At 42.7% G+C, this 24,994-nt stretch overlaps 2 protein-coding genes across 2 annotated transcripts in view; one reads left to right on the forward strand and one right to left on the reverse strand.

Moving 5' to 3' along the window:
• Window positions 1-6,370, forward strand: part of SIGLEC15 (sialic acid binding Ig like lectin 15) — a 29,682-nt gene extending 23,312 nt beyond the window's left edge. Inside the window, exon 6 of the mRNA XM_047827042.1 lies at window positions 6,251-6,370. Coding sequence (XP_047682998.1) covers window positions 6,251-6,305 — 55 coding nt within the window. The 3' untranslated portion in view covers window positions 6,306-6,370. The remainder of the gene's footprint in view (window positions 1-6,250) is intronic.
• EPG5 (ectopic P-granules 5 autophagy tethering factor) overlaps window positions 1-24,994 on the reverse strand; it is a 108,149-nt gene that overhangs the window by 4,788 nt on the left and 78,367 nt on the right. Inside the window, exons 33-43 of the mRNA XM_047827040.1 lie at window positions 24,684-24,885; window positions 24,052-24,124; window positions 21,919-22,019; window positions 17,245-17,420; window positions 14,175-14,360; window positions 13,470-13,679; window positions 12,391-12,535; window positions 5,482-5,724; window positions 4,013-4,229; window positions 3,620-3,835; window positions 1,932-2,046 (exon numbers count right to left, since the gene is read on the reverse strand). Of these exons, the coding sequence (XP_047682996.1) occupies window positions 1,932-2,046; window positions 3,620-3,835; window positions 4,013-4,229; window positions 5,482-5,724; window positions 12,391-12,535; window positions 13,470-13,679; window positions 14,175-14,360; window positions 17,245-17,420; window positions 21,919-22,019; window positions 24,052-24,124; window positions 24,684-24,885 (1,884 nt within the window). The remainder of the gene's footprint in view (window positions 1-1,931; window positions 2,047-3,619; window positions 3,836-4,012; window positions 4,230-5,481; window positions 5,725-12,390; window positions 12,536-13,469; window positions 13,680-14,174; window positions 14,361-17,244; window positions 17,421-21,918; window positions 22,020-24,051; window positions 24,125-24,683; window positions 24,886-24,994) is intronic.

Below are 24,994 nucleotides of genomic sequence, written 5' to 3' on the forward strand. Positions count from 1 at the left end.
CCCACTGCCTCATCCTCCTTCCCGCCAGTGCCGGCCCAGAGCCCTCCCCACCGATCTCCTGCTGCCTCTCCTCCTAGAACCCAAACCGAAGTCCCAGGCACCAGCTACTGTGAGATTTTGATTTGCTATTGGGTTTGTTCTTAGATTACCAAATCACGTCATATTAAACTGTCTAATTATAGGCAATTCAAAAGAAACCAGTGCCTAAGTGCTGCTGAGGGTGAGATCATTCTATCGGTCAACAAGCATAAAGTACAGATCAAGCTCCTCAGCTTTGCCCACCAGAAACAATGAAGGTGTTCCCATGCCTCTCTTCGGGAATAAAGAAAAACATTCTTCAATTCCACAATTTTAACATTTCTTTCCTTCATAGTAGGAAAGGAGAAGAAGACTGTATGTGGAGAAAACAAAATCAGAACAGTGGTTCTTGGTGTGGGAGAGCTTTGTTTTCCAGCTACACCGGTCATCCACCCCCAGGATTCTGAACGTGACCACAGACTACCCCACACCTTCCCCTCTCAGATATGGGGCCACCGCACAAGAGAATGCAGATCAAATGCAGATCAATGCTCAGGTCAGTAAACAAGGATGGAGAAGTCGTTGAGGATGGTAAATAATTTGGCAGCTTAGAAATAAACTGCCAGGGGATTTAAGACAGAAGTGTCAGAGCCAAAAATGAACAACTGAAGGGATGTAGCTCCCAACCTGACTGCTGGGTGGAGGGAGTTCAATCTAAGAACAGGCATCAATGGGGGGCAGGCAGGAGTCATCACATAAGGGAATGAAGGTGGAGAGGCAAGGCCCGGGAGACCTGGTAGCCACAGGAGAGCATCAGACTTCTCGAATATATGTGGGTGTCACGCCCACTTCACAATCGGCCCTCGGGAGAATTTCCTGCCCACGTGTGGCAGTTCCTACACGGCTCATATATGACATTAGGGACTCAAACGGTAGTTGTCAGGTCAATTGGCAACAAGTATCGGGTACTGTATAAACCAAAAAGCCTGTGAAGAACCTGCTGCCTGGATCGCTGGATGCTTGCTCTTAATAACCCAGAGATCGCCCTGCACGTGGCCGGCTTGGACATCACAAGGCCACAAAGGACGAAGAGCGAGGGGTGTGAGCGCCCACCAGACACAGAGAGAACTGCAGAGCGCAGACGGGGTGAGGCCCCAGCCGGCACTTACAAGTCACTGAGCCCCGCCCCTCTCGGCCCCACTTCCTCAGCACACAACCAGGATAACAGCAGCTCCTACAGCACAGGGTTCTTATGAGGATTAAATGAGCTAAAACGTTAACTCATTAATATCAAGTGAGTTAAAACTCACAACAGTGCCTCCGGTGAGCACTCGGGAATGCTGGCCACTGTTTTACAGGAGACCCCTCTGTACACGGCCAGCCTGTTTACAGGTGAAAATACCTATGAGGACAGGACCACTGCCACGTGGCCTCCCACGTTTTTAGAACAAACTATAATTTCTCACAGCTGCCACTGTGTCCATGTGTTTTGGTTATTCCCACATCAGCCAACAGGGGTCAACCCCCAGACTCACAAAATCAGAACGACTTCCTTGGTTCCAAGTTAAAGCTCAACTACCCTAGTCAGTCTCCTGTGGCCCCATCTTCTGTGCCAGTCCCCGGCCCCCAGCACGTGGTCACAATCCTATTCATCAGAACCAATTCGACCCTGGACCGGCTGGCTTGCCCATGGCCTTGCTTTTTCTACAACGGCACTTCCAGTGCTCTAGGCATGCACCTACAAAAACTGGTTTAAAATCTGAGGCAGGCACGTGCAGTATGCAGAGCACAGCACAGAGCTACGACAGCAAACCACGCCGCCGTGTGTAAGGACAACGGCTGCCACCCCTCGCCTCCCGGGAAGGCCCACCGAAAAGACTCCGACACTTAACTGTAAAGCTGTTTTTACTGACCTGCTGAGCTTTTGGGGTCAGATGTAATTCAGAGCCAGGCTTCAAACGGATCTGATCCTCGGAAGGAACCTGAACCGAAAGGAAGGCGGCCATGCCTCGAGCAACCACTCGGAACCTTCGGCGTCAGAGAGAGGTCAGAAGTAAATGACGAGTCAAGTAAATATTTTTAAATAAATACCACATTTTCTCTTTAAAAACAAGATAAACACATTTCAGACCTAAGGCTGTTGCTAGCCTCTGCAGGAAAACCTTAAGTATGACCAAGAAGGAGCCTTAACCTTCCTTTCCATCATCACTGCCCAAAAAACATAACTAACATTCAGACTGTTGCAAACATGTAGAATAACTGGAACCTCAGGCACTGCTGGTGTGAATGTAAAAACTGGTGCAGGAAAATGGATTTGGGCAGTTACTCAGTAACTTAAGCACAGAGAAACCATATGACCCAGCAATTCTACTCCTGGGCACATACTCAAAAGAACTGAAAACATGTGCAGCAAAAGTTTGTTAACAAACTTCATAGCAGCCAAAAAGTGTAAAAACCCAAATGTCTATCCACTGATGAATGGATAAACAAAATGTGGTACATCCATACCACAACCACATGGCTGACTATTACTCAGCCATAAAAAGGAGTGAGGTACTGATTCATGATTAAACATGGGTGAGTCTTGCAACTTCAGGTGAAGTCACAGAAGCCAGACACAAGAGGCCACACAGTATATGATTCCATTTCTATGAGATGTCCAGAAAGGATATAATAAAGTCAGAAGGTCACTTAGTGGCTGCCAGAGACTCAGGGGAGAGGGACATAGGGAGTTAACTGTTTAATGAGTATGGGATTTCCTGTTGGGAAAGACAGAAACATGTCTGAACTAGACAGTGGCAATGAGTACAACAACACTGTCAATGTATTAAACGCCGCTGAATTGTATAGTTTAAAAGAGTTACTGTAATAAATTTTACGTTATGTGTAGTCTGCCACAATTTAGGTAAATCAAAGTCACATACTCCTGCTAAATTCTACCACAAACAAAGACACATGATGTGACCTGGTCTGGACTAAGTGATTCCCGAAGTTGCAATGGGCTATTCTACAAGAATGCTGACATCACAATGGCAGAACTCTTTTCAACCCTGATAAAGGCTAGGGAAGAAAACCACTATGCAAATAAGGGAGATAAAAATTGAAGGCCAGTGGCAAATTCTTCCATGCCTTGCAATTTTCAGCAACTAAAACTTAGACTTGTTTCTCATTACTTATCCCTCTCATCAGTTGACCTGAACTCATCGCGATTCACAGTTCTAGGAGACTGAGTCCCTCATGGGCCTGCGCTGCCCTGACAAAGTACAGGCAGTGAAGCAACTAACTGGGGTATTATAACCTAACTTTACACACCATCGCTGGCTCAAAGCCAGAAAGAAATCAGTAGTGTGGTCAGGTTACACAGTCAAAATACAACGAGAGATATTACTAAGAAAACATTCTTTACATGTGAAAACAAAGTTGTTTACAAAAAATAAACATGTTTTTTAATATATAAAGATGTAATCAAGCTGATTTTTCCCCCCTTAATCTATGAGGGGACCTAGCCCTGAAGTCAAAAAGCCTACTCAAGTATCCCAGTCCCCAAGCAGGGGCAGATGCTGAGGCCCAGTGGGAAGAGCAGTGGCAGGCGCCTGCTTACCTGTTGGACAGGGGCGACTTCCGGCCCAGCCCGATTGCCCCCAGAATCCCGGAGCTGAGCCTCTCCTCGGCCAGCTGGCTCTGTCTGCTCTGAAGCATGAGCAGAATTCGAACGACAGACTCTATCAGGACGGAGTCACTCTGTTCCGTCTGAATCAGGGACAGCTGCAGGACTTGGTGCCACCACAAAAACAGCTTGGCCTCTTCCTGCACGGAGCTGGGGGGGGCCCAGGAAGAAAACACAATTAGAGGTGGCTTCTTTCCGCTCCTGTTTAATTGAAATTCCACATTTGAATTTTAAGTATGGGGGACACTTGGTACTTTCAAAGCTTTGGCTGACAGCCCAGCGTGTTAACACAGTGACAGGGACAGAGCAGCCACAGGGCCAACATACCCGGGGTACACCTGCTCCAACCACCTGCTCAGGGTGAGAAGCACTTTCATTTCGTTCCTTAAAGTCTGTTCGCTGTTTAAACACTGTAGCAAGTAGACATAGAGAGTCAGGTAGCTGCCGAGGGACAGGCACTCCTGCAGAAATTCTTCTATGGTGAGCTCCGGAACTTGGAGGGACACCAGAATGGGGCCCCATCCTAAATTCTGACTGAGGGAGCCTGAAAAAAAAAAAAAACAACAAGGAAAGATAGCAAGATGAAAACAAGAATGAAATTATTTACCTGCTGGAATGGGCCTCTTCACTTTAGGCTTCATGTCAAGCCCACGTGGGCCCTGGAGGCCACACAAGTGAAACGTGCCTCATGGCATAGACTGGGAAGTCCTCACCCTAAGTGCCCATCCACGGCTAGAGGCCAAGAGGTCAGAATCACCCTTCTCTCCCTTTTAATACCTTAAAATCACAGGTAGGTACTGCCTGTCCAAGTCACCTAAGGGTTTTAACTTCATCTAATACCTTTTAAGTGGGTTGTGAATATGCTTTTCTCAAGGAAATTATTATTACTCTATTTGACAGAAGTATTTCTACTTTTCAGGGCTTGGTTTGACTCATACCTCAACATAAATCCTTAAAACTGTTTCACAAACTGAAAAAAAATTTTTTGATTTTAGCAACCCGAATGAATTTGAAGCAGGAGTGTTATCCTAGTGGTTCTCAATTCTTTGGGGGAATGACAGTGGGGAGATGGTGACATGTGCAGCACCTTCCATGGGGGGACACAGGGACATGCATTGTTCATGGGTTGTCAAGGAAGGGCAGCAGCAGGTGACGGGTAATTCCCGGCCTTCTTGCTCTAATACCCTTCCTTCTCTCCCACTGTGTGCACAATGATATGTATCTGGGTATCACAGCTGAGAATGTTCATCCGAGCAATTCTTCTTAACCAGACCACAATGTTTCCAGAATCGAGTTTAGAGGGAGGTTAGGGAATAAGAATGATTTTTAAAAGGTGGGGGGGTGGGGGGGGTGGGCTTTGATCTCTTTGTAATAGTGTAAAAGATGTGACAAGAAGCAATAAAAGACACACATGAAAACTCATTTTAAAAAGTGACAAAAATAAAGAATATTAACATAGTGGGTCTTATAAAGATTCTGGTTTATAGCATTTCTTTGGAAGATCATGGCTAGGCCTGTGACTTTACATGACCTGCCTCCCATAAAAGAGCCAGTCTGACCTCCAAAACCACTATAAAATGAATTGGAGGTTCCCTCCACTGAAACAGGACTGTACTAACAGACACAGGCCATAGGTTCTCACACTAACTGCAGATCTTTGTGGACAATACAAAATACATTGTGAAACATCAGCTACATTAACAAAGAAATCGCTCACTGGAAGGGTCCAGAAAGGTACATCTTTCTGAGAAAGCTTTACTCTCCCCTGGAAAAGACCATCCTAAAGAGCCTCGTACCTTCGTTGAAGTAGGCAGTGATGCAGGCTTCCGTCGTCTCAGCCATGTGGCGGACAGAAGCCAGGCTCTGACAGGCTGCTGTTAAGAGAGGCAGGACCACCAGCCCGTGCACTTTCTGCCCAATCCAGGCGCGGACACTGCCCCGGAGGAACTCTGCCGTTGGAATAGTTGCATTGTTCATCATCATCAGGACTTCCATAAAGAGGCTGCTGAGTGCCATGTGGCGGGTCTGGCTGTCCATGTCTGCAGGGGAGCATAGACACATCGTGAGTGGCTGCAGGAATGGTGATGTCAATGTGCCCGATCTTGGCCACACTCCGGGGCACACTTTACAGTTCTGGCCACTGATCTTGAAGGACCAGAAGGAACACTCTGCATGGGGTGTAGCTTTTAAGGACAGGATGCAGCACATCAGTACTTCGTAAGGGCAAAGGAGGAACCACTGAGAGATCCCTGGTTACGGGAGGCGGCTGAGCTATACTTCAATAAATAGACATCAAGCTGGTAAAAAACTAAATTATTTATCAGAACATGCTTACTTTATCGTCCAGACTTTGCTCACAGATCTCAAAAGCCACCTGGTAAACTGTCTAGAAACAGTACCTCCACTCACCAGTGCCAAAGCTGTAGATATTCTGGAGTGATTTACAAGGAACAGAGGTTATTCCTTAAAACTAAATATAAAAGTAAGGAAAAGAAAAACCTTTTTAAACCTTTTCAAAAGAACTCCTCACTTAAGCAGTTTTTATTTCTTTCTTTGTTTCTTCAGTAAGAAAAGTGGACAGACGGGCAATATAATGGGTCTTTCCAAAAAACTGAGATGAAAAGAGAACAGAGGACGAGAAAAGGCAAATTCATTCTACAAGAGAACTGCAAAACGTTACTGAGGTGGATTCCTTCTTCACATCCCCAAATAGAAAACATTTCACCGGGAGTTCATGGAACAGACAATCCAACAGGCCACGGTTGTTGCCAGCTCCTTCTAGCTCTCCTCGAGTTAGGTAAAAATTCTTACTGAACTAGAACTGGGGCTTTCTTATCACAAGGCTTCGGTACTCACATCAATGAAAGTAGGGGAGTCTTGGTCTTACTCATCACACCTATCAAACCAAACTCACCCACTCACAAGTGTTGAATAAACCCTAACTTAATGTTACTATAAGACCTACTTCTTATCGGGGCACCTGGGTGGCAAGTCAGGTTGGGCGTCTGACTTTTGATTTCAGCTCAGGTCACAATCTCATAGTTCATGAGTTCAAGCCCTGCATCGGGCTCTGTGCTGATAGCGTGGAGCCTGCTTGGATTCTTTCTCCCTCTCTCTCTCCTCTTCCCTGCTCACTCCCTCTCTCTCAAAAATAAATAAACATTAAAAAAACAACAACACTCCTACTTATTATCAAGCAAGGACTTCAAAAACAAAGGTTTTAAAAACAACCTATATATGAATACCTATTTTTTCATGTATTTCTATGGGTAGAGATACTCTTTTTTTTAAGGTTATTTATTTATTTTGAGAGTGAGTGAGCAAGCACGAGCGGGGGAGGGGCAGAGAGAGAAGGAAACAGAGAATCCCTAGCTGTCAGAATCTGACAGTGTTGAGCCTGACGCAGGGCTCTCGTGAACCATGAGATCATGACCTGAGCTGAAATCCAGAGTTGGACGCTTAACTGAGCCACCCAGGCACCCCACAGATATTCTTTATTAAGGCATTATCTATGAATTTCAGTCCAATAGCAATTTTAATTTGAATCTGCCTTTTAATTATGACTCACAGGAACAAAAAACTACTACAATAAACTTCCTAATAGATCCCACCCTTGCCTCTCCCTATGCATCATCAACACAGCCAACAAATGTTTTCTGAAAAACCAGATCTGATCCCATCACTCTTCTGATTAAGATCTTTCTAGAAAGCCCTCCTCTCCTGTGCTTGGCCAGCTATTAGCTAATCTTCAGGGCCTAAACCCATTTGATCAATTCTAAAACAGCCTCTCCAGTACTGTCTGGTAATTTTCTTTTCTTTCCTTTTTTAACATTCACTGAGTTACTGACTTGCCAGACCGATGCTACAGCTCCAGGCATACACTCATTCCGTGCTTACACTATCCACATGAGACAGGTACGATTATTATGCCCAGTCTGCAGATGAAGTTACACAACTTCTACAAGATCACATAGTTAGCAAGTGGATAAAGCAGGCAGTTTGGTTCCAGAATCTCTATTTTTGACTACCATATTACATGCCCTGTATGGTAAATCTATATTGCAGATATGTTCGAGAAATTTCAACTGATTTCTTGTTCACCAATTCCAATCTGCTCAGTGACACCAGCTTTAAATGACTATGCTTCCCAGCATAGTACACTATAATCACCTATTTTCAAACAGTATTTAAGTAAATATTTAAAAGTTTGTGAGATTCACCCATGATGAGGCAGATTTTCACTGTTGTATTCTATTATACAAATATACAACAATTTGTCCTTTCTACTGAACAAATGGGCTCTTTTCGGTTTTGGACCCCCTTAGATGCATAGCTACAGACACTGTTCATATTTCCCAGGGCACAGGTGCATTTCTTTTAGAATATTCTAGGAGCAGAATTCTGAGTTGTAAGATATGCAAACCAGTAGATCATAGCAAACTTCTAAAAAAGGTTGTACCAATATACTCTGTGATCAACAGTACACGAGAGTTACTCTGATCTACATAGTTGCCAACAGTTAGTATTGAAATCTTTTTAATTTTAGCCATTCTAATGGATATGTCATCATATGTCTCTAAGGTTTTAATTTGTATTTCCCTGATTATTTTTTTAAAGTTTACTTATTTATTTTGAGAGAAAGAGAGAGAGAGAGTATGCTCATGCATGTGTGAATAAACGGGAGAGGGGCAGAGAGAGTGGGAGAGTGAGAGAATCCCAAGCAGGCTCCGTGCTGTGAGATCATGACCTGAGCTGAAACCAAGAGTCGGATGCTTACCCGACTGAGTCACCAAGGCACCCCGATATTTTCCCTGATTATTAACAAGGTTTAGCACCTTTTGGTAGATACACTGGTCATTTAGATATTCTCTTTTGTGGAGGGTCAATTCAAGGGTCTTTGTTCATTTTTTTCTAGTGGGTCATCTTTTTCTTCCTTCCTTTATTCAGTGTGACAATTTTAGTCATTCATATTTAATGTAATTACTGACGTAACGGGGTCTAAATCTATTATCTTCTGATATATCTTCTCTTTATTCCTCCTATTCCACATTCCTTTTTCTCTTTTTTACTTCATTATATCTTATTGTACTTTTTCTCTTTTCGTCTGGAAGTTAAACACTCAACATTCTTATGGTGGTTATCTTACAAATGACACATGCATTCTTGAGTTTTCAAAGTCTGATGTTAACTGACTCTCAGACCATGCAAGGGCTTTAACCTACTGGTGCCATAACCTAGGGAGGCATTACTGTTATTCTTGTTTTAGACACTCACATTTCATTTAGATTCACCAACGCCTGTATTGGCCACTTTCATTGTTCTTCATCCTCAGTCTCTTCCTACTTATCTTCTCTGGATTATTACTTCTTCCCTTCCACAGTCTTTAGTTGTATTTTGCTGTTCTTTTTATAACCTCTTAAGCTGGATCCTTACCTTACTAACCTTCATCTTTTTAAAATTTTAATATAAGCATTTAAGGCCAAGCAATTAAGTGCCACTGCAGCTGCATCCTACAAGTTTTGATGCATTCTGGTTTTGTATCCAGTTCTAAATATTTTTAATTTCTATTATGATTGCTTCTTTGGTCATCAGTTATTTAAAGTTTGCTTCTTAATTCCAGCACGCGATTATATTTTGCTACTGATTCCTAAGTTCACTGCACTGTGGTTAAAATGTGCGTGGTCTGTTCCACACCAGTCCTTTGGGATTGGTGGAAACTGACTTTCTACTGAACAAGTGGCGAGGTTCCTTACCTGTGCTGGGCAAGATTGACACCACATGAGTTCTGCGTTTACAGAGCACATCTCCTCCGCATGGGCACTACAGCCAGCTGGGCCATCAGACTTCCTAAAGCCTTACTGATTTTCCTTCCTTAATTAATTACTGTCAGAAGTGTGGCCACATCTCTTACTGTGAATGACTTTCACATTTCTCTTCCTAATTCTGTCAATTTTCACTTCAGGTATTTGTAGTCGCTACTGTGTTATTAGGTACAAATACATTTATCATTATTGCATCTTCCTGGTATATGAAAACTTTTATCAATTTCCAATGACTCTATCTCTATTAACGCTTTTTATTTATTTATTTTTCTGTCATGCAACTTCAAGGCAGGAAAACACCCTAGAGATCATCTGGCTCTGTAATGCTTTCTGCCATATAGTCCTATCTATATGAAAGCTATATGGAAGCTATGCCAGCTTTCTATTTTAGTAACTGCCCGCTATGACTGCCTTCTAGAAAGCTTTGTATAGCCTATGCTTTGTATGTACTTTTTATAAACAGCTTAGAGCTGGTGTTGTGCATTATTAATCCAGTCTGACAAATTCTGTCTTTTAAACAGTCCATTAACATTTATGGACGTAAACTCTACCACCTCATTTTGGTTATTTTTCTCACCTTCTCCAAGCTTCTTTTCTTGCCTTCTTTGGACTAAATGCATTTTGGCCATTCCTTTTTATCTCTTTCCACTAACTTGGCAATTATACATTTTATTTCTATTATTTTAGCGAACATCTGAGAAATGTCAACATTCACATTTCATCAAGGTATAAATTTAATCAATTTGTTGACCCTTTCGAACAATACTAAAACTTTAGAATGCTTTTAACTCAACCTCCTTCCTCACTTCTATATACTCGTGGTCATATAGTTTAATTTCAGCTTTTGCTTTTCAAGCCCCTAAATGCATGCTGACTGTAGCTTTCCACAGGCAGTTTATGTTCATATTAACCACATTTTACCACTTTCTCTGCTTACTTTTCCTTCTTGCAATCCAATTCTTTTTATTCGTGATGACTCTTCTACCTAAAGAACATGCTTCAAGACTGCCTTTAGTGATGTCTTTGGGACACTCTCCATTGTCAGTGAAAATATCTTTATTATTTTATCCTTACCCTTGAAGACTGTATCTCTAAGGTGACAGTTCCAGGTCACGGTCATTTTCTCGGAGCACACTCGAGTTGCTCCACTGTCTTAGCTTCCTTTGTTGCTACTGAGAAATCGGCGGTCAGTGCAAATGTTGTTCCTTTGAACGTGTCCGCCCATCTGTCCTTCCTTCCTTCATGTGAAAGTTGTTTCCTTTGTCCCTGGTACCTCTGCAGTGTCACCACAGTGTGTATAGATGTCAATTTCTCTCCAACCTTCTTGAGATTTGCTGGGTTTACTGAATCCGAGGAGTGTTCCGTTCATCAGCCCTGGAAAATTCTCAGTCCTGCTATCTCTCCAGCTCCTTACTGCCTCCCCCCAGTTCTGTCCTCTTCTCTTGGAATTCTGACTGGGTGACTGGATATGTGGTAAATCTTCTCGGCCTATCCTCCATGCCCTCTAACCTCACTTCCACATTCTTTCTCTGTCTGTTCTGCATTCTGGACATTGTCTTCATATTCGTTTTCCGGCTTACTAATTTTCTCTTCAGAGGAGTTGAGCCTACCAAGTTTTTATCACAATTTTTATATTTTCATTTCTAGAATATCTGATTCTCTCTCAAAGCTGTATATTTCTATAATTTCTTGCTCCTTACTGACATTTTCAAATCTTTTATTTCATCAAATAGATTAAAAATACTAGTTTACTGTGTTAATTAATTATTCCAGTGTCTTAAGTCTTTATATGTGTGAGTCTACTGTCATTTTCTGCTGACTTGCTTGTGGGGCCTTGTTTCCTTATGTGTTTTATGACATTTTTTTCCCACTAGGATTTCATATTCCTTGGAACTCTGAGGCCAGAGTTGAAGACAGGTTTCTGCAAAGTGGCTCTGTGGTTGCTTTGTACCAGGCATCTAACGGCACTGCCAACCCAGAACAACTTGAACTCAATTTCCACATACAGGAATTTTTCTCTTGACAGTCTAGGTAGCGGGAATTTGTGCTTCAAATTCAAAGATGTGCTTCAACTTATACTAATTTTCAAAAAGATGTAGCTCTTTGCCCACCACACAGACATGTGCCCCAACACCCAGGTCAAACATACCACTGTCTTTGCCCTCCTCTCCCAGGGGCAGGTTAAGCTCTAGCTACCCTTGTCCTGAAGATGCCATCCTGTGGGTGATGCACAGGAGCTCCTTTTAGGATCCCATTACTAGCAAGCCCCGGCCTTTAGTGCCTCCACCCAGTCTAAGAAGGTTCCACAAAAGCCTTCATGGGAGAAGCCAGCCTTGGCACTCCAATTACCTTTGCAGGTTCCTCCTCCACTTAGGTCCTGACTTCTAAGATTTTCCATGATAAGTTTCATTTTTGGTTTCATAAAAACATTTTCTCCAGCATTCTTAGTTGTTTTCAGCAGAAGCAGTCAAGATACCCAGTCCACCAAACTGCTGGGAGCACAAGTTCTCTGCACACAGTTTCTTCACGTGTCTATAGGTGATTCTGGAGTGCCCACCAGGGAAGAGCCAAAGCATCTTGGAATGCTGCTCACGGGCCGTCTCTGGCTCCCCCCACTCATTAAATCCAGTCGTCTAGCTTAGCCCTCAGTCCAGTTAACCTCACACCAGCACCCGACAGTGTGAACCCCTCCTCAAGTTCTTAGCACTCGTGCCTCCCCAGTGCTGAAATGATAGTGTCCCTGGGAGCCAGTCCTCTCTCTGCGCATCACTTCTCCGGGAACACGACTGAAAGCGTCCTGCCCGCCTCCCGGACCTCACGAGGCCTCACACACCGCAGGGATTCACCGACTGAATAAATACATGACTGCCCGTGGCCACTTACCAGGTGGGTTAAAGGCGATGATATCATCTAAGAGCTTAGACATCTCCTTTTCTAGGGCTGCTAAGGTGATTTTTCCATTTTGTTCCAGGGAGCTGAGGAATTGAACCATCTGATGAGTGAAGGCTCGGCATTTTGGAACTGCATCCTGACAGAAAAAGGAGCGTTCATATGAATCCATGCAAGCAGCGTTAAGTGCTGGGGAGCATGCCGCGGCTCTGACTGCTTTGGTAGCGGGTAGAGAGAACAGAGCAGGAGACCACACAAAGACAGGTGTGTGTCGAAGGACCGACCCTGTGTCTAGGGATACGCACACATCTGTCACTAGAACACACATTCTCCCGAATTCCAGAACACTCTTCCTTTTTCACTCTGTTAATAAAAACATTAACGCTATACTAATTACTTGCCAGAAACTTTTCCAAACACTTTTATCTTCATTACCTAATTTAATTCTCACAACAAACGGGCAAGTATTACTATTTCCAATTCAGATGAGAACACCAACGTCACAATGGCAGGGGGCGGGGGACCGGAGTTGGTCAGACCTCAAACTCGTGCTCACAACTTCCCTGCCATTCTGCTGCCAAGGACATCCAGATCCCTAAACCAACAGCTGCCACCCTCAACCTTTTTCACCTCTCGTTAGCCCATGATACTGCCGTAAGTGAAGGTTGACCAAGAGAGATAATTAAAACTAAAAACTCTAGGAGTACAAAATTAAGTGCACCATGACATACATCCTCTACCTTAATTTTTTTTTTTTTTAACGTTTATTTATTTTTGAGACAGAGAGAGAGAAAGCATGAACGGGGGAGGGTCAGAGAGAGGGAGACACAGAATCTGAAACAGGCTCCAGGCTCTGCGCGGGCAGCACAGAGCCCGACGCGGGGCTCGAACTCACGGACCGCGAGATCATGACCTGAGCCGAAGTCGGCCGTTTAACCGACTGAGCCACCCAGGCGCCCCTCCTCTACCTTTTTTAACTGAGCCATCACGAGGCTTGAGCCTGTCCTCAGTAGCACTTACACTATTACAACCCTGAAGAACACTCTGCCTTTTAAAGCACCCACTCAACTTACGAGATGTTTCTGGCCGTCAGTAGGAACAGAAAGGCCTGCAGACACTCTCAGCAGCTTCATGATTAATTCAGCAGAAGGTTCCTTTGCCAGGATGACGGATGGCTGGTAATGGCTGCTGAAATAACCTAGCACACTCTGGTATGACACAACGTCTACAAGATGCCATGAAAGTGAGCTTGTTTGTCCAAGGAGATTCAGCAGAGGTGAATCCTGAAAATAAAACACACACTCCTTTAGTTTTGGAGTTCCCCATTTCCCAGAAATATGTCTCCAGTCTATGGAGTGACCACTAAGAGGGCCCATGACCAGCATGGAACAGGTAAGATGTCAAAGAAGTATCTACTCAAGTAGAAGTGCTAGTGAAAGTAATAACCAAAGTCTTGGCAAAAACACTTTAAGATTTGTAAGTATTCAGAACCCAGTTTTTCAAAGGAACTCTTGGATCTAGTCATAAAACTAGCAATTAATGAGATATAAGATAAAATTGATTTTTATATTCTAACTCCATGTGCCTCCCTTCATGATCCAGAATTCGATTAGGAACGATCCCAGAAAATCAGGCACTAGTTGAAGGCACATCCCAAATGCCAAGTAGATATCACGCCGACAGAGGTGTTAGGGAAACCAGTGAAAAACTACAACTTCGTAGAAAGGGAGGATCTCGGAAGCCTTGCCAAGTCTTCATCTCAGGCTCTCCAAACTTACTGCTTGGTCTACCAGCTGATCTTCCTTTGCCAATAAAATCATCATGAAAAGGAGGCAGACAATCATGCTCCGCGTCTCTGGGTGAGGACTGGGGCTCCAGGCGTCAGAGAGCACACTGACCCAGTTGACTTCGCACAGGACAGACCCCAAAAATAAGAAGCAGCTCTTAGGGCTTCCTCGTTCCACCTAAAGGGAAATGAATTCAAATCAATGTTTTGCTTTAAGCTATCTTGAAGATGTGTATAAATCAGTGTTTACTAAATTGTATTTTAAAAAGTAACTTTTTTCCCAGATTATAAAAATCATCTATAAATCCTTCCCCCAGAGATTTAGACTTAACATTTGTCATATTTTTTCTTCCATGCTCAGTGAATGTGTACATTTTTCACCTTATTTAGAGTTCATTATTTATTCCACGAATTCTTTTTTTCTTTGTTATTTTTTTTAGAGAGAGGGAGGGAGGGAGAGGGAGAGAGTGCATGAGCAGGGACAAAAGGAGAGAGAGAGACAGACAGAGAGAGAGAGAGAGAGAGAGTGAGAGAGAGAGAGAGAGACAGAGAATCTTAAGCAGGTTACACACTCAGCACAGAGCCTGACACAGGGCTCAATCCCACGACCCTGGGATCATGACCTGAGCCAAAATCAAGAGTCAGATGCTCAACCTACTGAGCCACCCAGGTGCCTCTATTCCACTAATTCTTAATAGGAGAGGAGTGACCTTCCCTAGCTCTAACCAGACTGCCACGGTCAGTCACCAAAGTTCAGGGGAGTCTATTACAGCCCTCAGATGTGCAAGGACAGGTCAAAGACTGAGATCTACTAGCCAGTGGTTCCTAAAGCTGATCATATATCAGAAGCCCGCCCCCCCCCCCCACTAAAGACCCACTAAAACACAGACTGTGGGACCCTGCTGCCAAATTTTATATTTCCTAAATCCAGGGTGGGAGCAGGAATTTGGATTTTTAGTAAGTTTCCTGGTGGTACAGACACTACTGGTCCTAGGACTCTACTTTTAGACCTACTATAACAGTGTACATAATTTTTATACTGCCTTTTTAGTGTAATGTTATGTTATAAAAGTATCTCCACAACATTAGTCTTTGTGATTTTTGATGACTTCATAATGTTAAATCCTATTTAAAATACATTAGGGATTGGTAGGAGGGGTGGTAGATATATTTTAAAGTATATAATCAATGTCAGAGTTCTATCTTATTAGCCCATTTCAACAGTCTGTTTACATTTTTTTTAATGTTTATTTATTTTTGAGAGAGAGAGAGACAGAGCACGAGCAGGGGAGAGGCAGAGAGAGAGGGAGACACAGAATCTGAAGTAGGCTTCACGCTCTGAGCTATTAGCACAGAGCCCGACTTGGGGCCGGAACTCATGAACCGCGAGGTCATGACCTGAGTCAAAGTCAGACGCTCAATCGACTGAGCAACCAGGCGCCCCTCAACAGTCTGTTTAAAATAAAATGTGGCTGGCTATAAATTTTTCTGTTTAAAATGAAGGTTAAAAAGCTCTACTCCATTTATAAAATCACAATCAATGGAACTTGGTAATGATTCATGCCCTCCCATGACTACCATCATTGTATCATACTAACTACTTATCCTTTTCCCTTTTAGAAAATGATTCTTCATCCTCCTGATAACCTCTAACCTCACTCTAAACCCTTCAAAAAACATCCCTTCTAAGGCCAGCAAGACACATAGAACTGAAAAGCTTCCAGCTTCTGGGCAGGTCGGGGTCATCTATCATTAGACTAAAATTCCTAGAGGCACAGAGTCTAGAGCATCCCTTCAGAGACTGTTCTAGTTTAATCTGTCACACAGCCGAGGCTGCCCTCTTACTTAAACCTGTATTACAGCTCTTTAAACAAACATTTTCTTCCATGTTCGTAACAGTGACAAATACATACTTAGGACCTGTCTCATATACTAAACCTAGCTACAAAATCATTCCTAACCTTTTATCTCTGAGACAACTGTCCTCAGCTTTCCCTGGAGCTCAGCCACAGACAAGTGGCTGACAAGAACATCCCAGGTGAGTCTCCGTGTGCAGCACAGAAGGACTGCAGTACATTTCACTACTGCCGCGAACCACTGTGGACCTGCAGTAATTAAAGCACTTAGGGTGTCCCAGTAATCAATTGACATTAAGTTAAGAGTGAACACAAATGAGCTAGTGACTATGAATAAATAAATGGAGATGACTATAAAAAGCTAAGAAGACCAGATTATAACAGGTTTTTAAAAATAGCAACATAAGAGGGGTGCCTGGGTGGCTCAGTCAGTTAAGCGTCCGACTCTCAATTTCGGCTCAGGTCGTGATCTCATGGTCATGAATGAGATTGAGCCCCACATCAGGCTCCTCGCTGGGTGTGGAGTCCACTGAAGATTCTCTCTCCCTCTCCCCTTCCCTGCGTGCTCTCTCTCTCTCTCTCAAACAAAACAAAGAAAACTATAAACTTAAGAACAACAACACTGCCTGGCTGGTAAGTAACACCACTGTGGCTGTTTTTCACAACTATTGCTTCTACTGCTAAAACTCACACACACAGATTAGCATTTTTTCCAGGTCATTTCAGGTCTTTATACGATTATGATGCATCATTGGCCGTTACAACGCACTTCTATCTCCTACAACATTATTCCCTTATGTAACTGCTTAAAGAAACTAATGGCTTGAGTACCAATTACATTTTGCTCTAATAGAACATTTAACAGTATGAAAGTCTGGTGATGCTATCCTAGAAAAATATGCAAACCCAGAAACACCAAGATTGAGCATGACGAAGTCATTAAACTATGTACTCATCGAACAATATTACTAAAATCTAGGGGGTGGCAGCCATATGACAGACAAAATCTTTCTCTGGGTTTAAAAATGGTCCTAGAAGTGTTTTCCAATCACCCGCTCACACAGTGAAACGATTTCCATGGGAAGTCACATGCTCCACACAAGCACCACACAGGCACACAGAAAGCCCACACCGCAACTGTGGCTAAAAACCATTGAACAGGCTGCTGCCCAGAAGCCGGGCTGTGCCACGGGAAGTGAGGCTTACTTTGAAGAAGGCCTCCATGAGCATCTGGTCAGGGTGCAGGTCCCTCCACGGGAGCTTCTGGTAGGCACTATGGAAAGCGTACAGAATGAACTCGGGCATTCTGGGTGCTGTGCATGCTTCACAGTAATGCAGCAGGTGCAACCTGAGGGCTCCATCATCACCTGGTGACAGCTTATCTGAAATTGAAACGGAAAACACAGATGAAGACATTCAGGGTTATCTTTAAAAATAAACAAATTAATACAAAACAGAAATTTGAACTGAAAGTCTAAGACCTAAGGTTCTCTATATTTACTCACTTTCAAAGATTTTCATGTGCCAGGAAAAAAAAAAAAACTGATGGCAAATTACTAACAAAGACTGGTATGTAATTACTCACTTGGGTAACTGGAATAAGTAGCTGGGATGTGGGAGAAAGCAGGGGCGATCAGTGTTTCTTTAAAACTTCTAACTATTTGGCTTTTTAACACAAATACACTTGCATAACCCCAACCACTCCCAGGTACCCCTTTAGTCTGCTGCCCTCGGCATATACGCGGCCACTGGCCTTAGCACTTACTCATTTGGCACCCTGGAGGAATCTAATACCCCTCAAGAAGAAATGTGCCACATGACTAAAACTTAACCCTTGGTGCGGTAAAACTAGACTATTGCTGTCACTCAGCCAAGTTAGTCTAAAATGACACTCCTGTATTATCACTCAGTATTATCATCACCAGTATCAATTACTACAGTGCCCTCAAGAGTTCATGGCAATGTAACCGGCGTTTCGTCTAAAACAAAACTTTTCAGACTTTCTGGTTTTATGAAAAGGAATGAATGGAGTCAAAGAAGAGAGAGCCACACACAAGAACAGAAACCTGATGATGTTTCTTAATAGCGGCTTTTGAAAAATGACAAATAAGCATCAGCCCATGGTACCAATCAATTTATCATTTCTAACATGCCTGTGCCCTTGGTTCGCATCCTTACTTTATTCTGCATCATGAAACACTAACATGTTTTTAACCTCTTAAGACAAGGTAAGAGTAGCATTTGTTCAAATGTGAATAAAAATAGTTTTGTTTAAAAGTACGGATATGTAGGTACAAGACGTCTAAAAGGTAATCTCTTAGGACAAGACTGAGTTTCTAGTTCCAGCCCAGATACACCTAAGTTCTGTGAGCTCAGATAAATTCATTTTGCTTTTTGGGTCTTCATTTTCTCACAAATAAAAGGAGAGAGCTGGTTCAGAAGACCTCACTAAAAGGCTACAAAATACTTCTTCCTGCTTTGCACAGTGCTGTTTCCTCTCCTTGAACTCAGCTACCAATTCCTGATGTTAGCCATGTCCCTCCTGTACCCAAGCTACTTTCTTACTTTATATACACAGGCAAGAGCCTAAGAGAGTACTTGTCCCTTATACTAAGAAACCAAATATATACAGCCTTTGTGATTATAATTTAATGCTCAAATCTTTTTGATGATGGTAAGAAGAAGCCAGAAGTCTATCTTTCCAAAAAAAAACAAAAACAAAAAAGTGAGTACTATTAGGATTTCATGCGTTACTCATTGAACCCATACTTATCAAATAGACACTGAACCTACGGCACTGCCCAAGTCTTGTGGGGATAAAAAGAATGTTTCTGTGCCTAGAGCTTACATCTTACAGTTGAGTCAGAAAAAAATTTTTTAAGAGATCAGGCATATATATAAAAGATCAATATAAAATACTGGATGGATACATCTAGGCAACGGAATGTTGTTCAGCATTGAAAGGAAATGAGCTATCAGGCCATGAAAAGACTTGGAGAAATCTTAAATGCATAATAGTAAGTGAAAGAAGCCAATATGAAATGCTATATAATGTATGATTCCAATTATTTGGCATTATAGAAAAACTAAAACTACGGGGAAAGAAAAAAAAAATTCTCCCCAAGAATTAGTGGGGGGGGGGGGCGTAGGCAGAACTGTAATGGTGGGTATGTTTCATCATACATTTCTCAAAATCAACGTACAACATCAAGAGCGAACCCTAACATACACCATGACTTTGGGTGATAATGATGTGTCAGCGTAGGCTCATCAACTGTAACAAATGTACCACTCTGGTGGGGGGCTGTTGATAGTGGGGGAGGCTATCCGGGGGGTGGGGGGAGGGATATGGGAACTTGCTGTACTTTCTGCTCAATTTTGCTGTGAACCTAAATCTTTCTATACACATGCACATTTTTTTAAGGACTGGATGACATATTAAGTCTGTGACTAAGTGCCACACAGACACATGGCGGCCACAGAGGCCACAGCAGCCACAGAGGTACACTAGTCAGAAACGGCACGTGCCAATCGGGCCGTGGCACCTTTAGGACTCACTGCAGTGCCTGAGTGGAGCCAACAGCTGAGCACAGAGCTGGCCACTTCTGCCCACCAGGGGAACACTCCGTGAGGAATCCTGGCCCGGCGCTCGCTGCTGGGCTGGCCAGCCTTTCTCGGAGCTGCACCTGGGCAGAGGCACTGCTCTTCCTTCCCATCGCCTTTCACAGGTGTTACACCTGCACAGGCCCTGAAGGAGTTCTTCGCCCACTGCCGCTCCTCTCCCTCCTATCTTCCCAGGGACCACCCCAAAAAGATCCCAAGTAGCCTTCTACCCCACCACGGTGTCTGCTCCTGAAGGACTCAAACTATGAAGATGCACTATGAAGATTCAGTGGCAGAAGAGAAACACGTGTGTACAAAAACATGTGCAGAAGAATATAAAGGACCCGAGGCTTCGTCCAGTAGTGGAGTCAGCATGAGCAAGCACAGTGAGGGGAGGGCCAAGGACATCGGCGGAACAGTGTATCAAGCAGTATGGCTGGAGTGGAAGGTTTCCATAAGGAAGCCATTGCACAATGCTGAAGTGCACTGGGCCAGATACATCCGAATGTTGGGCTAAAACATGACACTTAAAAGTTTGGAAATATGAATATGATAGGACATAAATACTGTTTTCAGGAAATAATTAATCTATTCAATAGGCAGGAACAGAAACTAGAAGGAGGCAACCACAAGAATCTGGGTGGAGTGGAACAAATGTCCTTATAAACCTCCCAATATAAAACATTTGGATACAGTAGGTAAAATAAAACATCTTTGAAAATGCATAGCTAGGTACACACAGCGGAAGACAACAAGGCCAAATGCGGGTGGCCAGAAGCAAAGAGAGCCCAGGAAACGTAAGTCCTGAACAGACACCAAGGCCTCAGCTGCATGCCGAGGGGTCTGCTTCTGCAGGGCTCTAATAGCATGAGGAGTCTCCCAAGGCCTGTGCCCTCACTGAGAGGGCAGATCAGGGGAAGAAAGGAACCTTTTCTCTGCCTTCACCTGGACTTGGAGCGGAGGAAGTGGGGGGGGGGGGGGGGGAGGGGGGGAGCTGTTCGTGGTAACTGGGCACACCTACAAGCAAGTCTGGGGTCTGACTGCTTATACCTGTGTAGTGAGAGAAACCGCAGGCTGAGGAATCATAGTTCCAGATGGAACAAATGAGGATCTTTTCTGGAAGACACACCCTCATCCTGGTCTTCATGGAATTTCTACAGAGAAAATCTCTCTAAATATGGGCTCACAATACGAAATTTAAAAATATACACAGAGAAGTGCCTGGGTGGCTCAGTTGGTTAAGCATCTGACTCTTGATTTCGGCTCAGGTTGTGATCTCACAGTTTGTGAGTTCAAGCCCCGTGTCACCCTTCACACTGACAACACAGAGCCTGCTTGGGATTCTCTCTCTCTCTCTCTCTCTGCCCTTCCTGCGCACTCTCTCAAAATAAACAAATAAACAAACAAAAAGATACAAAAGGAGGGGCACCTGGGTGGCTCAGTCGGTTAAGCATCCAACCCTTGATATCTACTGGCTCAGGTCATGATCTCACAGTTCTGAGATCGAGCCCCAAGTGAGGCTTTGAGCTAAGCATGGAGCCTCTTGGGATTCTTTCTCGCCTCCTTTCTCTCTCTTTGCTTCCTCTCTCTCAAAATAAGTGAACGTTTTTTTAAAATACACAAGGAAACAAGCCTCTAAGTATGAGAATCTAAAGGAACATCCAACTGTAGCATAAGCCAGGTGTCCCCAGCAGGGACTTCAGATAATTACTACCGCACACAGGTCATAAAGCAAAGCATGTTTAAACATTTCAAAGAAATAACAATTAGAATTTTAAACAAAAAAAGAAATCAGATGCTATCAAAAAGAAACACAGTAGATTTGAAAAACAAATACAACTTCTAGATACTGAAATAAGAAACTCAAAGCTTTTTGTTGTTGTTGTTGTTGTTAAGCAGGTTAGACAGGACTGGGGAGACTGAGTAAACTGGAAGAGAGACCTCAAGCCTTTGCCCAAAATGAAGCACAGAAAGAAAACATGAAAAAGGAGTTAGAGGCACAGAAGAGAGAACGAGGTTCAACATGAGGGCCAGAGAGTATCTGAAGAGAACGGCTGCCTATTTGCCACGGCTGGCTCGGAGCTGCCTTACAAACAACGTATGATGTTACAAACTTCACGCTAACCTGTTGTATCAGTGACCGTCTTTGGTCAAAGATGACTGCCCCCCGACTAAAATAAAATTAAATAAAGTAGGGAAAGCAGAGGCCAAAGATTAACCGAACGACTTAGGGAAAAAGTGACAGGCAACCAGAGACATAATGTAACCTCTTCCTACCTTTAAAACTCTCATGCAATGAATCAACACAGTCAGTGAACAGCTGCACGATGCTCGAGGCCACCACAGCATCACTCTCCAGCCAGGGGTAATGTCGTTGGCTGATTCAAATAAAAGAAGCACACACTTAGAAATGAAAGCACCATGACTAAATTATTCTAGGCCCCAGAGTCTAGGGACCGCCTATGTCCTAGAGAACACTGTATTACGTAGCCCAAATACACACTTAGACCATTCTAACAGCTGGAAATTCCGGGAGGCTCATAATATCAGCCACACAATTTAGTTTCCTTCTCAACGTTTATTCCAATGCAATTAAGTCAGAGATGTGTTACCTACATAAATTAACACCTTTTTATACCTAATTTACACCCTGTATATCTTGGTTACATTTCAAATGTCTTAGGTATATGCCGCTAAGTGGCTTCAACAGTTTTCTCTACCCAAAACATGAAAAAAAGAAAAAAAAAATCCACATAACAAAAAAGATGACCAAAAAGGGACAGGAAATAACCAAAGAAAAAAACTCATTTTAGTTTCTGAACTGGGTTCAGAAAGTTCAATATCAAAATAAATCCCATTAATTCTTCCTAGAAATAAACAGCAGTCTGTATTACTGCCAGCAGTCTTAGAATCTGTGCAAAATCCTGAAGCTTATAGATTAAGGATAGTTCTCTAGCAAAAGAAAAGATCCAGAACCTTTTCTATTTTCCTCAATGAGCCCCTGGAGCAGCACAGGTTAATACAAAGATCTGACATGGAAGTCAGAGCCTTGAGCTCTGTTCTCAGTTCTGCCCTCACTGGCTGTGGAACTGGAGTAAGCCATTCCTGTTCTCTGAGTCTTGGGAACAGATCAATATTTGTGAAGGTACCTTAAATACTGAGATATCTAGCACTGGCGTAATGTTAACAAGCTCCCGACAAGTTCATGTAGCTTTGTCTGTATGCCTTTCGGGGAAAAGACTCATAAGGCAGCTACCTGCATGTGAGCAGTTCTACACTTCTTGTTTGAATGCTCACAACACCATGTTTTCACTTAATTGCAGAGCTCACATCAATTCCCACCCAGTAATTCGAAAGCCAACTTACTTCCAAAAACTAACTGAGGTACTGGATAAAATCAAGTTACTCTCATATTTTATAGTATCGTATTATCAAATTCAAATTCAAGAGAACAATTTTTCCAAAATTAAGGACCAAAATTTATTCAATGTCTTTATTGTGGAAAAAAAGGAAATGAGTGTCCGGTTTTGCTTCGAAGTTAGTATTAACAACTCTGATCGACCAGACTAGCAATTCCACTAACAGAAAATGTCTTAAGTTCCCTTCATAAGGAAGCATTTTCTATGGAGAGAATGCAAACTGGTGCAGCCACTCTGGAAAACAGTATGGAGGTTCCTCAAAAAATAAAAAATAGAACTACCTTACAACCCAGCAATTGCACTACTATGTATTTATCCAAGAGATACAGGTGTGCTGTTTCGAAGGGGCACATTCACCTCAATGTTTATAGCAGCACTATCAACAATAGCCAAAGTAGGGAAAGAGCCCAAATGTCCATCAGTGGATGAATGGATAAAGAAGAGGTAGTATATAAATACAATGGAGTATTCCTCAGCAATCAAAAAGAATGATGAAGTCTTGCCATTTGCAACTACGTGGGTGGACCTGGAGGGTATTATGCTAAGTGAAATTAAAGACAAAAATCATATGACTTCACTCATATGAGGACGTTAAGACACAGAACAGATGAATATAAGGAAAGGGAAGCAAAAATAATTAAAAAAAAAAAACAGGGAGGGGGACAAAGCATAAGAAACTCATAAACATGGAGAACAAACAGAGGGTTACTGGAGGGGGTGTGGGAAGGGGGGATGGGCTAAATGGGTAAGGGGCATTAAGGAATCTACTCCTGAAATCACTGTTGTACTATATGCTAACTAACTTGGATGTTAATTAAAAAAAAATAAATTAAATAAAAATTTAAAAAAACCATAAGGAAGCATTTTCTAAATTTAAATACGGCCCTACGTAAAAATTCAAATCCATGAATGCATCCCTTATACCAAAATCCCCTCAGAACTTTAAGTCTATAAATTTCAAAGGAATTTAAATATCTGAAAAACAATTTACCTTTCATTGTCCTCTAAAACCAAGATCCATGGCTTAAAGAGCTGGATGATTACTGAATGTAGGGATCTCAGCACTAAAACAAAGCAAAATTTTTAGAGACAAGAAACAAGCTCATCCTTTGTTAATTATCATTGGTAACACTAAAAACAAATCTACTTCTTCTCATCTATATACTCACAAACCTATGTTGATATGCAAACAACATGTTTCTTATAACTAAGTATGTCTGTGTTTTCATTTGCTGCAATGGAATTTCTTGAAGAATTTTTATTACAACACAGGGTCATGGATAATTTTTTACTGCGTATTTTTTAATGATAAAAGCTTAAATATTCATAACCCTTTCCTGAGCAAGAGAAAGAACAGGAAGAGTTAGAGACTGAAACCCATCTCCTTGCACCCTGCTCTATGAAGGAGGGGCAGAGACAAGCTGAAGCAGGCACCCCTGTGCGGGGGAACAGAGGTATGACACATAGATGGGTTCACACCTACACTGCATATTTCCTGTTTCTTCTTCTTGACACTCAGATATTTAATTTTATTGCTAAGATTTAAATCTCTCCATGTGTCTATTCAAGTCTCCTCTAATGGAGGAGAACACCCCACTCCTTGTTGCACTAAAGGCATGTTACCTGCTTTGCTGCTGGCAGATGGGTCTTGAGCCAAGCAGGCCATTTCTGAGTCAAGCAGCCTTTTAACAAGATAGCCCAAGAGTGTCTTCATATCAGCCATGTAAGGACTCCATTTTGAGAATAAACCAAAGCTTTTAAAGTCCAATGTGGATAAGCGAAGCTTGTAAAAAAAATTTGAGAGCCACTGTATCGTCTCCATTACCTGGAAGAGAATGACTGGTCAAAGAATCCTCACCCAATGTCTACTTTCAGCAGCTACTACAGAGGACTGTGACAGAGGGCTCAGACTTTGTAACACAGTTGCAAAGGTG

This window comes from Prionailurus viverrinus, chromosome D3, assembly GCF_022837055.1.
Source record: "Prionailurus viverrinus isolate Anna chromosome D3, UM_Priviv_1.0, whole genome shotgun sequence".
NCBI classification, from domain to species: Eukaryota; Metazoa; Chordata; class Mammalia; order Carnivora; family Felidae; genus Prionailurus; species Prionailurus viverrinus.